This window comes from Fistularia commersonii, chromosome 1 (genome assembly GCF_037954325.1).
Source record: "Fistularia commersonii isolate RoL2024-O1a breed Wild chromosome 1, RoL_Fcom_v1.0, whole genome shotgun sequence".
In the NCBI taxonomy this organism is placed as follows: Eukaryota; Metazoa; Chordata; class Actinopteri; order Syngnathiformes; family Fistulariidae; genus Fistularia; species Fistularia commersonii.
Window position 1 is genome coordinate 256,853 of NC_141284.1, and position 16,811 is coordinate 273,663.

Sequence of the window (16,811 nt, forward strand, 5' to 3'; positions counted from 1 at the left end):
CCATTAATGGGCGTTGGACCTGCAACCCCGAAGACAGCCGAGGCCTTGTGTTGCCTCGGCTGTCTTACATAAAGCATCTGCCGTGGGCCCTTCCAGGAACCGAGGGTCTTCTCTCTGAGCGGAGACTCTGTCCCGAGGCACAAACGAGGATAAAAATACCCGTCCGAGCGCCTCGCTCCAAGGCCTCGGGGGGGCCGCCCGAGAGCGACCGGGGTCGGCCTGGTCCTCATCCGTCTTCTTCCTTGCTGGCTGAGACAGAGTATCTCCGAGCCGCCCGAAACCTCCACCCGCCGGAGGTCCCGAGGCGCCGCTCACCTGAAGGCATCACCGGTGTGTCCTCAAACACACCGCTGTCCTCACAACCCCGTCCTCCGCTCGGAGGCGGGGCTACGAGACGGCCGGTGGAAACAGGTTCTCCTACCAGACAGGGGCCGTGAACACCTGTCTGAACTTATGTATTTCTGGTGAGCTTCTTCTGCAGACGCTAAGCCAACTGAACATCTGGTCGGTTCCGTGAGACAACTAAAACCACAAGCCCTAAATACTAACAGCACCCCAAAGTCAGCATTAGCCTGGTCAGTGTCGACACGGTTGAAGCACACCTGACTGCTGCCCAGCTGCAGCGAAGGAACGATGCGCGATGGACAACTACAATTAGCTTTTAGCAGCAGTACAAATGTGGTGAGCGGGCCCTTTCTCCGAGCCTTCCTCCGGTCCCTCTCGATGAGCCGTGACGCCGACCGTCGGACACGGCGCCCCCTGGAGGACCGGCCGAGAAGCTTTTAGGAGAGACAAAGAAGGGGCCGTGCGGCTGCGAGTGTCCGAGGCCGTCGGAGCTTCCGAGGAAGCGGCGTGCCCTCGGGGCGAGTAGGAAGGGAAGGTTACCTAACGGCATGAAGCCGCTTCCAGAGGGACGGTTGGAGAGCTTTCACGTCACGTGACGCCGGCGGCTTCAGGATATGTACGGCCGAGGACACGATGGTCCCGTCTCCGGTCACGATCGTTGTCCATCACCTGCTGCGGGTTAAAATTCTGCCGAAGGAGCTTCTCAAACACTTCCAAATGAAGGTCGGGAAGATTACTGTGAATCATCGGGGATGCTACACCGCAGAAAGCACCGCTCGCTTCAGGAGGGTCGGTCTGGGAGGAGGAGGAGTAACGACAATATCAGTCCTGTTGTAACGGCAATGTTTTCATGACAATAAAAAGCGTTCTGATTCCGAGGAAGGAGGAGGAGGAGGAGGAAGGAGCGCAGCCTCTGGCTCAGACCCTGGCAGGCTGACGTCACCCCTGGCTGTGGAGCCTTTTGTCTCCACCAGCATCAAGAAAGGAAGCAGCCGGAAATCGGTGAATGGAAGGGCGACGTCCTTGAGGCTCACACACTCCCTGGGTCCTCCTCGCTTCTGCGGCTCATGTTCCAGGGATGAGGCGGGAGCCGGCGGAAGTTAGTAGTTTCACATGAAACACATGACAAGGTGAGAGATGGTTGCGAGAAGAAGAGGAAGAAGAGCATCTGATTTCTCAGAAGACCTCTTGGGGTGAGCGGACGGCGGCCGTCATTGTTCCTCGGCCGACGGAGGCCCCGCCCGTCTCAGAGCTCGGCTCGGCCGGTGGGTCGCATGTCGGGTCCGACCCGGAGGGCAGATGTTAAAGTAGATAACTCGACCCTCACAAGGGGTTGGGAACAGGTGCCCGAGCAGGAAATGATAAGGTCTCATGACAGCCGTTGGTCGTTCCTGGAAAAGAGAAGGTCCCAGCAGCGGGAGACCGAGAGATTCTGGAGAGGGGGACCCTCAGCGCGTCGATGAAGGTCCTGGAGTTTGGAGGTTCACCTTCTTATGTTCGACTCCGGCGAAACGGGTCGGCGACAAGTGATGATGTACGTGGGAGCAGATGGTTTGAGGCTGAAACATCAACAGCCGTGAGGAGGTGGAGCATCGGATGTCCATCGGGGAGATGGTCAGGGTGACATCAGGTCAGGTGAGGCGTCACTCCAGGACGGCAAGAAGAACCTCCTCGCTGAAGGGGGGCGGCTGGGAACGGGCGGGACCCCGGCCTAGGCCGTATCCATCCCATAATTCCACCTGCGCCTGGGCTTGCTTCACCTCGCGCCGCCCCCCATTGAGGAGGTCCTCTCTGTCCCTGCGGACCTTCTCCAGTGGTTGTCGCGGGCTTTCATTGTGCTCATGAGAGGAGCTCATCTCCTGCCCGGCGGGATCCTTCAGGCCGGGATTAACGCTTCGACGGCTGATTACTCCTGAAGTCTCCTCGAGTGGGACCCCAGCTGAGATACCTCGCTTTCACCCCGGACCTCCCAGCAGATCGGCCCGAGGCGGGGAAACAAAGCGGCAGCGGGAGAGGAGGCTTCGGTGTGCGGAGATCATGGTCATCACCTCTCAGTCAGGGTGAAGAAGCTGCCAGGGGAAAGTAGGCCGAGGAGCAGAGGAACCTCCTCCAATCTGAAGCCGAGGACTGAGAGGATTCAAGCCCTCCTACTTCATGTTTGATCCAGTTTGCGTTCCTCTAACGTAGAGGTGTTCCTGGATGCTCTTGAGGCTGATTCGGTCCCACAGTAGCTCCGTTCTGATGTCGGCGCTGGCGGAGACCCCGCACACACACCCTCACACACACACCCTCACACACACCCTCAGCCCGTGGGATGAAGACATCTACGTTCCTCCATGTCCTTGGAGCTGATGTCAGGGAGAGGCCCTGCGAGAAGACTGGATGTCCTGCTGTCGTCAGGGTTCCGGAGCAGATCCAGCATGAGCGTCGCCGCCACGCCGACCGCCGGGCGCTGGAGCGGCTTCTCCCTGGATGCTTTGGCAAATCCAGAGATCTCAACAAGTCAGCAGGCTGGGATGTGGGTTTTGAGAACCATGTTCCTCCTAATGCTGGACCCTGTCCGCCCCCACCGCCTCCGCCAGGCCTGCTCCTGCCCGTCCTCGTGTCCTCATTGTGCCGGCCGGGCGCAGATGTCAACCCTCCTTTCTGCTGAGGCTGAGTTATGAGGTGACGGACACGCCGCAGAAAACAGCGGCAGATGTTTGTGTTTATCTGGAAAACAGAAGGTCCAGAACAAGGAAAAGCCCGACGGGCCGGCTCCGGGTCGGGGCCGTGGGAATTGCCACGATGTTTCCGAGCGCCGCCTCGGGCCGTTTGTTTTTTCTGCCCGTCTGAAGGTCCCGGCGACTCGCTGGAGACCAGCACGGCCGGGAGATGGAAGAGCTGGGAAATCCCGGCAGGTTCGTCCCAAAACAGAAGAGGAGGGTCGAGACGAAGGGGTTGATGATTAACTGGCCTCGTTTGCCAGGAATGCTAACAGCATTAGCAGGACCCGCAGAACGTGGAGTCCTTCAAACAGTGAGGTGTGTGTGTGTGTGTGTGTGTGTGTGTGTGCGTGTCCGAGATGGTCCCGGTGGGAGGGTGTCTGGCAGTGCACATCCACGGGCCTCAGGTTCCTCGTGTGTCCCAAGGCCGAGGCCAGATGCTCGCCGTGGCTGTTAAACAATAACCCCCCGGGGAGGAGGGGCCGGACGCCGGGGAGCCGAGCCTCCAATATGCTAACTGTCCTGGGATTTGGAGCGATGACCCGCTAAACCGCAGGGCCGATGACGGTTGCATAACACACACTTTAACTGATGATCTGCCACCGTCACTTTGTTTTACAAACAAACTTTATATCAACGGTCACGTCACCTCTGGAGAGAGACGATGTGACCGTGCTGTTCGAAACCTCGTCGTGCGCGGTTCTTTTGTTGGACAAATATTCATTGTGATTCTTGTAGGATGTCTGTGGAGGCTCACAGTCGTCCAGGTCACGATGAATTCAACTCGACTCGAGTGTTTTACTTGAAGATGTTTGGGCCCTCATCTGAGAGGCTTCTTCACTTCGAATGACTTTCCCAATATAACATATGATATATATGCTCCTGGTCGCTGAACATGTTACACCTTCTGGATTCCTCCGCCGTTCAACAGCTGCCCTCAAAGTGCACGGTTACGTCTGGGCACGTGGCTCACAAGCGACGCTGCGGTCGCTGATGAAGAACCCGTGGTGGTCACACCGACTGGTCTCAGGAGGTTCCTTCAGACTAAGAATCAGACCTTCAATGAAACCCTTGAACCTTTGACCGTTTGCACGTTCTCTTTTCAAAGTGTTCATAACCTGGACATTCCACTTCTTTGTGGAAAAGGATGTTGGAAGTCTTCTGTCCTCCTGAGGCCTGAGCAGACGCCTGAGCAGACGCCTGAGCAGACGCTGAGCAGACCCCTGAGCAGACGCCTGAGCAGACGCCTGAGCAGACGCCTGAGCAGACGCTGAGCAGACGCCTGAGCAGATGCCTGAGCAGACACCTGAGCAGATGCCTGAGCAGACACTGTGCAGACGCCTGAGCAGACGCCTGAGCAGACGCCTGAGCAGACGCCTGAGCAGACGCCTGAGCAGACGCTGAGCAGGGTTTGCTTCCCCGCTGCCCGCTGGTCTCTCAGGGCTGCATCGGGTGCCGTCGCAGTCGGTGTCCTGGCAATCACTGCCTCTTTGTGCAACGTTATGATGTGTGTGTGTGTGTGTGTGTGTGTGTGTGTGTGTGTGTGTGTGTGCGTGCATGTGACACACTCAACAACTCCAGTGTGTATTCAGTGACGGTACTTGATAGGAGTGGAGCGTTAAAGGGCACGATTTCCCCCCACGTAAACCTCCGTGTTGAACGGTGTGTGGCTGCACGTGCACAGCAGCGTGAACTTTCTGTGACTCCTCTTGAAGGGTTTGGATCTTCAGATCCGCTGCCACCTGGACACATCTCTCCGGTTCCTCAGGAATGACTGAAAATGATTAGGATGAATAGAGAGAAGGAGTTGCTGGTTGTAAACCAGCCGCCCCCCCGCTAATCATTAACTCGGCGCTGAATAGCCTTGTTTTCCCGGCCGTTCCCGGGGCGGCGACACGTCAGCGGCGCCGCACAACAACAGGACTGATATTTGACTCTCGTCAACACGAAGCACACGGCGTGAAGGTACCTGCTGCCTTGGAGATCTTCACAAACAACCAGCCCTGTCAACACGGCGCTCCTCCCAGCCACGCCTGTTTGGAGGGCGGATGAAGGAGGCGGCTCTGCACCTCCTCTGGGTGTCGACCCCGCGAGGGAGAGGCAGATGTCAGCGTTAGCGTCTTCGCACGACGGCTCAGTCCGTGAGGATGGAAATCAGGCTCGCGAATGAACGGCTTCTGCTCTTGCGTGAGCCGAGGAGGACGGCGCCGGCTCCGCTGCGCCGACGAAGGTCGCTGCCCGCATGGTGCGGTTTGCCCTGACGGAGCAGGAAGCTCCGCCGTTAGCTGCTTAGCACAGGCTAATGTCACGCTGCTGCTGACAGGTGTTAGCTGCCGAACAGACCGTGGTTTGGCTCTATGGCCGCCAGCGTTACTGGCTGTTAGTAGCAAGCTAGCCAGTTCTGGATGAGAAGCCGCAGACTGCAAAGCTCGTCGTGTGAGATCGAAAGCAGTTTGTTTCTCCAGGGGTTTCCGGGGCGGCGGCGGGTCCTTGCAGCCTGGTGGACTGAGGATTGGAAGCGGCAGATATCTGCCTGGCTTGTTGTGTTGCCATGGTGCAGCTCCTTCTCAGATGGAAAGATGTGTGTTGGTTCTGCGTTTTTTCAGCGGAAGCAGTTCCTCGCGGGATGGCGACGCATTGCAAATTATTCATAAAAACTCGAAATAGCAGCGAGCGGTTACTCATCGGCCCGTTTCACATTTTAATGTCGCGAAATCACGTGCCGCAGACGTTCAGCAGTCACGCCATCCTCGTCATGAAACTGATTTACTCTTTCTTATCTTCCACCTGTGCGGCTGTTGCTGCAGCTGCTGTTTTGTCTTTGAGCCAAACGAACGAGGGAGGAATCAGCCGCTCTCGCTGCCAGCCATCGTCATGGTAGCGCAGCTCCGCCGCCTTTGTGTTTACTATTGATTGGGAGACGGGGAACATGGAGGGCCGTGAAAGCAAAGGGGATGGAATCCATTTCCATATGAACACAGAAGGATCTGCTCCACCATTCCAGCTCTCATTCCTGCAGCCATTGGAGAAGGAGCACATCCACATTGATCTTTCCAAAGCAGAGATAAAAAATGTGATTTTTTTTCATGGGGATAATGTAATGAGTTCCTCCCGGACCGCGTCGTGGCGCCGAGGGACGTGATGGCGGCCCTGTAATCCCCGGTGGCGCTGGCATTTGTCCGTCGGCAGGCTTAAGTCCAGCCCACGCACGGTGGTTGGGTGGACGGTCTGTGTCACGGCCAGAGAAGATCTGCTTCGTGAGCTTCATGTGTCCACAGAAGCACGGCCGCATCAATGTTTGATTGTTCCTTTAATAGCGCGTCTAAAAGTAGCCGCCCCCCCGGCAGCAGGCGTGACGTTGGCTCGCTGCAGATGAACCCTCACAAACATCTGACCTATTTGCAGTTTCCATTCTCAAGTTCACAGGTGAAGTTGCACTTCTCGTCCGCAGAGGAGGAACCTCCTGTCGTTCGGCGCCGGGTCCTCGTCTCCACCGGGGGGGGGGGGTCTTCTCTGACCTCACCTTCAAATCATGAGGGATGCCGGAGACCTTCCTCTCCTCCTCACTTTAGACCTCACAGAGCTCGAATGACGGTTAAAGCCAGATCTTCTGACGGTCGTGGCTCTCATCGGAGCTGAGACTCTTGAAGGAGAAACACAAAACCAAAAAAACATGCATTTTTATCAACCAATACCGAACCCTTGTTTACCCGCTCGTCTTTAGCTTTAACCCCTGCCCTCCAGGCAGCATTGGTCCAGGCCTCGGACTGCAGACCAACTGGATCTCCAGAAAGAGGGGAGAAGATGGAGGCGCCGAAACCACAAACCAACGGCAACTGAAGACCAGCGCGGCCCGAGCGCAGGACGAATGGATGATGGAGAAGATCACTGAAATCCACAAAGTCCTTCCAGACTGCGGCTGCTTCTTCTGTCATCAGATGTGACATCCAGGTCAGTCTGAGAGGCATGTCAACGCTTCTCTAACAGCCTGACCCCCGACCCCCGACCCCCGACCCCTGACCCCTTACACAAGGACCACACCACTGCACCAGTGCAGGCCTACTTTTTAATCACAAGGTTTGCAGGGAGTGAACATCCATGGATCACAGAGACACACTGCAGGTCCAGGACGACTGGCCTTCCAATAATGAACGTGCACCAAAGAAAGAAATGAACACACAAACAAATCGGTTCCTGTGAAATTCCAAAGAACGTTTCTTTTCCGAAGTGCAAATTAGAAGGAGCACATTTCAGAGGGTGGTAATGACACCACCACAGCGCACGCACACACACACACACACACACACACACACACACACACACACACACACACACACACACACACACACACACACACACACACACACACACACAGAGCGAATCTAAATATATAATCTCAGTATTGGATCATGCTGTGTGTGTGTGTGTGTGTGTGTGTGTGTGCATGTTAAACTTCACACTGTATCTAGAACCAACCCTAAAGGTTGCAGGGTCCAAACCCAGGTTTAACTAATGTGTAATTACTGACTTCTGCAGATGCATTGCTCTCCAACCATCATGTTGTCCAAGAAGCAAAGGTCTCGAACACAAATCCAGCTCTTCAGATGGGACCTCTGGTGTCTCCTAGATGAGTCTCCGTCTGCCGTCAGTGGGTCAGTTTAGCACGCTACTTCTTCGGGGAGTGTTTGCGTGCTTTTCAAGACGAAGGTGTAAACGACCACGAGAGTTCTGGTTCAGGTACTTTACAAAGGAGCGCACGTGCCGAGGTCGTGCAAGACTCCGGAGCGTCTCAGCGACCGAGTCTCCCCTCCGGAGGCGCCTCCGTCGGCGAGTCGCGGACCGAGCGGCCGAGTGAAGGGAAGCATGCAGGCTGAACGCCGGCTCAAGCAGACTCCGCACCAACGTCGCCACCGGTTCTTCTGAGCTCGGTCCGGCTGTTCTTCACGCCGGGGTTTTTCAGAGGAACGCGGCTCGTCCACCTTCCTCCCTTTCATGAGTTCATATTTACGGCTGCCCTCCGTCGCCGACAGCCGTGGGTCTTCACAGGGGGCAGAAGAGTACAAGGGCTTCAGACATTCAGATGTTAGAAGGTTGGATAATGGGAATGTTTCTTCAGAAGCTGGAACTTTTATCAAGAATGTGAAGAACACATTTGATTCATGCTTTGCATCTTCAGCCTGCAGGTGGATCCAGGAGCAGATCATCAGGAGGACGTTGACCTCAGATCCCTGGGAGGCTAGATTTTTTTCAATTTACCCTGTATGAGATGCACCGCTAGCATAAAGCTGAGTTATCTCTCTGAATGGGATGAGGATGTATCAGTGTGGAGCCATGTGATCTTCTCAAGGACCACACCAGGTATGAGACATGCATGGAAGACCTTAGCAGGAAGCTGTAGGAGGAAGTTGTCAAAAAGCTTCTGAAAGTACCTTCAGGTCTTTACATCCCACCTCGGAGCTGAACTGGGAGAATAAAGTTGTTGTTGTTGAAGTCATGAACTTTCCATTTGAGGGCGGAGCTAAAGCTAAAGCCGCCTTTGTGGGCGGAGCTAAAGCCGTGCTCGGCGCTGGCACAGTGTTTGTAGTGCAGCGATAGAACAGGAACCTGACTGGATGCTGGACTGCGGGGGGGTCGGAACCGTCGGCAGGAGAATAGATCCCTACCAGATCCTCATCAGGAGGAAGGATGTGTCTGAGTTGGAAAATGTCCCTGAAACGTGATGTTGGCCGCCTTCAAGCAGCTTCTGTGGAGTTTGCTCCGCAGGGTTCGGCCTCAGAGGGCTTCACCCTGCAGGCGATGGTTTCCCGGAGCGGGAGCCGTGAGGTGCCGAGGTACGTCAAGGTAATGCCTATGTGCGTTAATTCTGCTGTGGCGGGGCGTTCGGGTCCCACCTCCTCCTGAAGGTGGGGCTCCACCACATCAGCCAGAGGGACTGCATGCAAGGAGCTGGTGCGGGTGGAGGAAACAGTCAAGCACATCATCCATCTCTGCCGGTTCACAGTATTCCAGGGCGGCGCCAGAAGGTCCCAGCGGTCAAACCGACCTCCTCTGGCTCTGAGCGTGTGTCCGGTTGACGATCTCCTGGTACATCTTGGACCTGAGGAACCGGGGGTAGGAGTCTTTCTCCATGAGGCTGTAGATCTTGGCCTGGACATCGTTGAGGCTGGTCGGCGTCGGGTCCTCCAGGCTGCGCTTGGTTTTCTCCCTGGTTCGGTAGTCGATGTTTATCTGCAAGCCAAGAAAAGCCACACCGGCAATGAAGAAGTCGCTTCTTCTGAGCCTCAGGAAGAGGCTGAGAAGGATGGGCCATGTTCTCCACCTTCTCCACGATCTCCACCAGAAGAGACATTGTTCAAATAGTGTGTGCGTTTGTGTGTGTGTGTGTTTGACAAGCACCTCTCTGGGTGCCTGGACGTCAATGAACTCCCTGAAGATCTTGTTGGCCCTGGACACCAGCTTGGTGGAGCTCTTGATCTTCTTGTAGTCCTCGCAGGCCATCCAGAATTCGATGTTCTCGTCGCTGAACTCACTTTTGAGGAAGGTCCTGAACGCCGCCAGGCCGTCTGGATCAACGGAGGAGGAGAAAACAGCTGAGGCCACCAGCCAAAAGCCCTGTCCTCCAAAGCCCTCATCCTCATCCTGAAGAAGACCGCAAGGTGGGAACACCCTCCACCCTCCATCTTCCACCCTCCACTCTTCATCTTCCACCCTCCATCCTTCACCCTCCACCCTCCACCCTCCATCTTCCACCATCCACTCTTCATCTTCCACCCTCCATCCTTCATCTTCCACCCTCCATCCTTCACCCTCCACCCTCCATCCTTCATCTTCCACCCTCCATCCTTCACCCTCCACCCTCCATCTTCCACCATCCATCCTTCACCCTCCACCCTCCATCCTTCATCTTCCACCATCCACTCTTCATCTTCCACCCTCCATCCTCCGCTCTCCACCCTCCTGTTGATGTTTTCCAGAGCGCACACTTCTGTTCCCAGAAGAGGAGAAACAGATCTCATAACCGGAACACAATCCCCACACACACACACACACACACACACACACACACACACACACACACGCACACACACACACACACACGCACACACACACACACACACACACCTCTATTCTTCATCAGTAAATGATCAATTAATGATAACAGACGAGGGGCTTGTTTTTCTCCCCGCCTGTGTCGTGTTGACATTTTCAATCTGAGCCTCTCGTTCGTCTGTGCATATGCAGCTGAAGACACACACACACACACACACACACAGGAATGTGTGTGTGTGTGTGTGTGTGTGTGTGCGCACAGCCTGCAAGACATGTGCACATGGCAACACATGAGTAATGTCCTGACATGGGAGTATGTGCACACCACCCCTTGGAACGACACGTCACAGCGTGCACAGTGTAATTACCTTTGAAATGACACTGCAATTACTGTGCAATTACAATGAAATTCACTGCAAAAGCACAAACTGATGGTCAAACAGCTCATGTTGTCATAGACAAGAGTCAAAGAGTCCAATGAACTTATGAAGAGCCGCCTGACCCTGACCCTGACCCTGACCCTGACCCTGACCCCGACCCCGACCCTGACCCTGACCCTGCAGGAGTACTCGGGAACAGTAATGTAACTAATTACATGATGTCAGCCACATCGCTGGATGGAGAGCAAACAAAGTCCTTCCTCTCTGGTTGCTCAGGAGATACGCTTTTATTTTGAAACCCTCATCTGGAAGGTTGGTTCAATGAAAGCCAGATGCCCCTTTGGAAACACACACACCCACACACACACACATGCACACACACCTACACACACACCCCCACTGTCTGCTCCTCGTATGACCTTCACCTTTTCTCCTCAAAGTTCATATCATCCTTCAGTCTGCTCTTTTTTACGGGATCTTATGGGCCGGTCCTGGATGGGCTGGAGGTCCAGGCCGTGAGCCATGAGGTGGCGACTGGAAGGAACCTGCTGGAGGCTCCACCTGAGCCATCTGAACCTTCTGAAGGCTCCGGCTGGAATGATTTGCTGCCATTAGCTTCGGTGAGCAGCGAAAAGGAATGGCTCCAGGGGTCAGAGTGTGTCCGTATATGTTTGCAGCATTGCCCGCAGGCTTCACACACACACGCGCACACACACACACACAAGCTGATGCCAAGTCCAGGGTGATTGACAGTTCCAGCCTCTGAAATCAGATTAGCGATGATACTTCCTGCCGAGGGAACAGTCGCCGAGGTGTTTCTCCACCATTACTGATCCACTGATGTAATCAGACCTGGCAATGTGTGTGTGTGTGTGTGTGTGTGTGTGTGTGTGTGTGTTCCGGTGTCCACATAGGAGCACTTTTAACCCGTTGCTGTAGCTCAAGACTAAGGTTGTTTAATCTCAGATCACCTGAGTTTAAGTTTGCTTAAACCTGGCTTTGGGTTTTCTGTCTGCTCTAATGTCCACACAGCCATGCTAAACCCGTGTGTATGTGTTAGTGTGTGTGTGTGTGTGTTTATGTTGGACAATGTCAGACCTTGCTTCTAGTGGTGGAAGCTGTTGATCTTCCAGTGTGTGAGGAGATGTTGTGGACCTGGTCTGATCAGTGACTGACTGACTGCCTCCAGCTCCGCCTCTCCAGTGTGGTGGACCTCAGTGGATCACGTCTCCTCCTGGTCTCAACCTTTCTCAGGGAAAAACAGCCAACGTCTGAAGGTCTAGAACCCTTTTCTCTTCCACCCCCCCAGCTGTCAGTGTTCCTGGGACGTAGACGTGAAGGTGGATGTAACCCCGGGGCAGACGACACAACCACAGCCGCCATTTTATTACTATTATTATCACCAATCTGTAAGAATGGTTGGGTCCTGAAGGAGATTGTGCCATTTATATTACCGTGTCAACGGGGTGAGTTTCATCTCTAAACACACACACACACACAATAGGTCGGTTTTGTTGTCGAGGATAAAGCTGGGTGGACACATGAAGGTCATAGACATGCATGTGACTCACTGTGCAGTGAGAAGACTTCAAACACAACCAGGAGACCTTACATAACCCGGGGGAGGAAGAAGGAGGGAGGAGAGGAGGAGAAGAGGAGAAGGAGGAGAAGGTTTGTCACTTACTCTTGTGTGAGAGGAGGTGGTCAAAGGACTCGGACCATCGGACGACCTCGTCAGCCGATAGCCTGCGGGGGGTTTGAGTGTTTGTTAAAGACAAGCTGCATCTTCAAACTGTCCACCGCCGTTTGATCGATCCGGATTATTTGACAAATTTCCAAGACGGAGGAACTTTCAGTACCTCTTTATCTGTGACAAAAATACGACCGAGAAAAGATGCCAAAAATTCAGCTGGTCTAAAATATTGGTGATGTCATGAACGCCGGGCGAACGCTGTACTTTTATTTAGAAAAACAAGCACCAGTTTATCAATCCAGTCTTCCTGTAGCAACGTGTGCCTCCCTTGCAGATTACACTTCCTGCCTGTCTGCCTGCCTGTCTGGCTGTCTGTCTGCCTCTGTTGTCATGGTAACCCTTGCCGGTGCAGACTCACTTGAGGCACCTGGCCGTGGTCTCTTGGGCCGGAGGCAGGAACTCGGAGAAGTCGCTGCAGGAGTCGGACTTGTTGGACAGGCAGCCCAGTCTGGTCTTCATGGTGAAGGTCCTGCTGAGGAGATGAGGAGATGGGGAGCAGATGAGCCGAGGGTGGCAGGACAGGATTGCGGGTTCATTTCCAAGCATGAAACACATTTGGGGTCCGGCGGTGGAGGCTGCTGTCAGGATCTCTTCTCTGCAGCCGAGAGGAGACACGGCTGGGATTAATTCGCAATCGGCGCCAGCTGCAGCAGCTGCCGCTAATCAAGAGCCCTATAAAGGGCAGCGGCACGCTCTGCATGGGGCCGGAGGATTGTGGAGGACCCGGACCCCGACCCCGACCCCGACCCCTATCCTGTTATGACCGGACCCAGCCGGCGGTGTAACATCTGACCTCCTGCCGTCACCCTGCCTGGGGCCTGTCCTGGTGAGACCCAGCCCTGTGCAGCTCTGTCTCGGGGCCAGGGGCCTACCAGCGACACCCTACCCGCCGTTCAATCCAAATAAAGCGCTTTCAATGCAGATTCCTGCTCTGAGGTGTGGTTCCGCGCCCCGCGACAGCTGCAGAAGAGACCCGCCTGGGAACACGACCTCCAGCCTTCACCCTGGGGAGTCAGTAAGTTATATAATTATTGCTATTAATTCAGATAGAATTCATTATTTCTTAACTCAAATGCTCGGCCTGAATCGTGTGTGTGTGTGTGTGTGTGTGTTCCACCACAAAGCTCAGTCTGATGGAGGTAAAAGCATGCCTTGCATTTCTCCTTCCAGGAGCTCCCAGGTCCGCGATGGAGGACTCTGCCTCCAATGTGTCTCCAGCAGAGATCTGACCTAAAGTTCTGGAGGTGTGTTCAGGAGATTAGCTGAGCTGCAGGGACGTCCGTGTCCCACATCAGCTGTTACGCGCAAAATGAATGCTCTGGCCTGGAAAGACTGCTGGCGTGCATCTACTCATTCATTCCCTCTTAATTCCACTCTGGACCACATTCACCCACCACAGGGACGAGGAGGAGCTTCACTCACTCGATGGATGGATGGGTGTGTTCTCAAGCTCATGTCTCTCGCTTACATGTATAGAAAGTATATCTGTGATGGAGAAGGTGTGGATGGAGACTGATGGAAGGGAATGAGGTGATGCAGGTGATGGATCTCCACCTGGATCTTCTGTTATTACTGACGATGGCACTTTCAATATCAGCAGGACGGCCTTGAATCATGAGTTCAAACTGTCTGCCTATTATGGGATGTATGGCGGGTGTCTAAAGCTCCTCGCTGGTTTTCTATTCAATGCAAACTAAATCAATCTGTTTGATCAATATGAATGTTGCTAGGCAACAGGATAGAAGATGGTTAGTTCTTGGTGAAACATGTTCTTGTCCTTTTTTTAAATTTATTTCTATTTTTGCCCTTTCCTCATCTTGTTTAAATGTGAAAGCTAATGCTGAAGTGCTGTTCAGAGGATTCACAAAATAATGTTGACAATGATTAGAATGTGAAGGAAATAGAACCAGCAACCCGACGGGCGACTGAGCCGAGAGACCTTTTGCAGACCTTCAGAACGCAGCTGGAAACATCAGGAGGACACGCAAACAGCCCGAGCCAAAGCCTCATGGACTCAGCTGAAGGCCCTCTTTATCTTTAGAGCCGTCACACAAGAGGATGTATTTTTAGCTGGAACACACACACACAGGAAAGTGAATTACCACGGTTGACTTTGCAACTGTGTCATCGCCAGCGTTCCCTGGGCGGCGGTGGCGAGGAGCGGCTGAGATGCAGTCATGGATGGTGAGCGGTTCAGCAGCTCTGCAGCCTGCAGCCCAGGACGGACACGTGCCGCCGCCGCCGCCAGCGGCGCCGCTGAGCTATTTATAGAACTTCCTGACAAATCCATGGAGTCAGGGGGAGGAAGCGCGTTCTGCTCGACCGGCGGCGGGACCCGGCTCCTGGAGGAACCCGGTGTGGAGAACTAGAGAACCGGAACGCAGGCGGCATCTACTGGACTTCCTGCCTGACGGGGCGGGTAGAAGTCAAATGTCCAGACATCTGAACATCTTCTGTGGTGGCTCTTCACCTGGTGCAGGACATTCCTGGACGGTCCTTCAGAACCTCATTCCCCACAGTTTCAAATCCGACCCTGATCGTACCGTTTCTGAGGGTCGGGTTCTGAACTTGGGCGTCCGTATTCGTTCTCTGCGGTGAAGGTCCACCTGGACCTTTTCACCATGAGGCCTCTGTCGCTGTGCGAAACTATGGTAGGCTACGCATCTCCTCCTTCTCCGGCTCCAGATTCCTGATCTGATGTGAGCCTGTTGTCCAACGTCAACCTTTTGTCTGAACAACCACTTAAAACCAGATCTGAGGATCAGGAGACAGAAGGATCAGAAGGTCAGGGCCCCACCCTCCCCCTCTGTCCACCTTAGGAGGAGATTGGCTCAGAACCTTCTCTGGACCACTGGTTCTGAGGAGCTCACCTTTCCTTTGGTTTTCTCCAGCGCATCTAGATGCAACAGACAAGGCTCTCCTGCCTGTGTGTCTCTATGCCGCCCTGTGATTGACTGTGTGTGTGTGTGTGTGTGTGTGTGTGTGTGTGTCCGCAGCAGATGGTTCCACACAGCCTCTCAGTAAGGAAGGCTATGCTAATCTGCTAAAAGCTCTGCAGGCACTCCAGTGATGACTGCATATAAATATATATATTTTATATAAGCATGAAAATAGCTGTGGTTTGCCTCCCCCGGCTGCTGATTGGCTGCCGTGCTGGAGGACTCACACGTCACGCCGGCTGACTGAACCGTGCACTCAACACTTTCACTTTTTGTTTCCTGCCTCGTCACATCTGGGGCTCGGAGCCACAGTGGCAGATCGCTGGCACGCACGTGTGTGTGTGTGTGTGTGTGTGTGTGTGTGTCCACTGAGCAGAAAGTTTGTCTCCCTGTAGATTTGTGTGTGTGTTAGATCAGCTGTGGTGTTGAGCAGAAGGAGCAGTCGAGGCTGACAGTTATTTCCGTCCTGTTTTGTCCGTCTCAGGTACGTGTGAGGACAGCCTGTAGCTGTGTGTGTTATCTTGTCTCACGTGCACACACACACACACACACACACACACACACAGAAGACTTGTCACTGTGGTTTTTGCGTTGCAGCTTGATGCGACTCTCTCACAAGAGAGGCTGCTGGCTGCGAGCGGCGTGCAGGAGGCCGGGATCTTCCACGTGCACGAACCCTTCAGAACCTTCACCAGGGAGAAGCTGGACGAGACGCTGAGGCAGATGAAGGACGCATCTGCAGGAGCACATACGTGTCGTGAGCGTCAGGTTTATCGATGATATAAGAGGAGGAGCCCGAAGAGCCGGGAGCCTCGGGGCTCCTCCAGACGCTAATCTGCATATTTACAATATATAGATGACCTCAGAAGGATCGGGAGCTCCTTCCCTGCAGGGCAGGAGGCCCTGCCATGGGCTCTGATCCAGAAGAGCAAGACCCTGGTGGTCAGCGATGCAGAACAGACCCGGACTTCTCACAGAACCAATGGTTTCCGACAGGTTCCTTCATGAGGACCGAAAGACCGGAAATCGGGGCTTCGATCCCACGTTCTACGACGGGGCCGAAGACACCTGAACGCATCACGAGAGCAACGACGTCCGAGAGGGTTTAGAGGGCGGACCAGTCAGAAGTTTGTGGGCTGGGATTATTGGTCCTGCCCCGCCAGTGACTAACCCTAACCTAACCTAGCCCAACCCTAAATTAACGCTAACCTAACCCTAACTTAAAACTAACTAAACCTGACCTAACACTAAACCTATACCTAACCTCTCCAGACCTCCACGCCTCTCCACTGAGGATCATCTGGACAGTCGACAAGGAACGAGAGGCTCCAGAGTCCCAGAGATGTGGGATTACAGGCCTGACAGCTCCAGCCTGGACCACCACATCACGGTGATGGTGGTGGAGGTGGTGGTGATGGTGGAGATGATGATGGCTTGAATCGGCTTCAGATGAAGCTTTGCCGGTGAGCATCGGCGTGTCGTTGTCTCCCGTCGTCTGAATCTGAACGCGACGTGATCGGACGGGGCGAGATGCGATCGGACCCGTCCAGAATGTTCAACTGTTTGTGTCTCCTGCGTTCTTTCAGAGATTTGCTTCATCTGGCATGAAGCCTCCAGGAGACCATCTCCCTGGAGAAGG

General features: G+C 54.3%; 1 protein-coding gene across 2 annotated transcripts in view; it reads right to left on the reverse strand.

Moving 5' to 3' along the window:
* Nucleotides 1-7,102: 7,102 nt before the first annotated feature.
* LOC147236979 (regulator of G protein signaling 8-like) overlaps nucleotides 7,103-16,811 on the reverse strand; it is a 10,999-nt gene continuing 1,290 nt past the window's right edge. Inside the window, exons 2-5 of one of the 2 annotated variants that reach the window (XM_086163785.1) lie at nucleotides 12,592-12,702; nucleotides 12,165-12,226; nucleotides 9,447-9,613; nucleotides 7,103-9,278 (exon numbers count right to left, since the gene is read on the reverse strand). In XM_086163785.1, the coding sequence (XP_086019911.1) occupies nucleotides 9,084-9,278; nucleotides 9,447-9,613; nucleotides 12,165-12,226; nucleotides 12,592-12,692 (525 nt within the window). In that variant the 5' untranslated portion in view covers nucleotides 12,693-12,702 and the 3' untranslated portion in view covers nucleotides 7,103-9,083. Of the gene's footprint in view, nucleotides 9,279-9,446; nucleotides 9,614-12,164; nucleotides 12,227-12,591; nucleotides 12,706-16,811 lie in introns of both variants that reach the window. The other variant, XM_086162981.1, reaches the window with a different exon arrangement.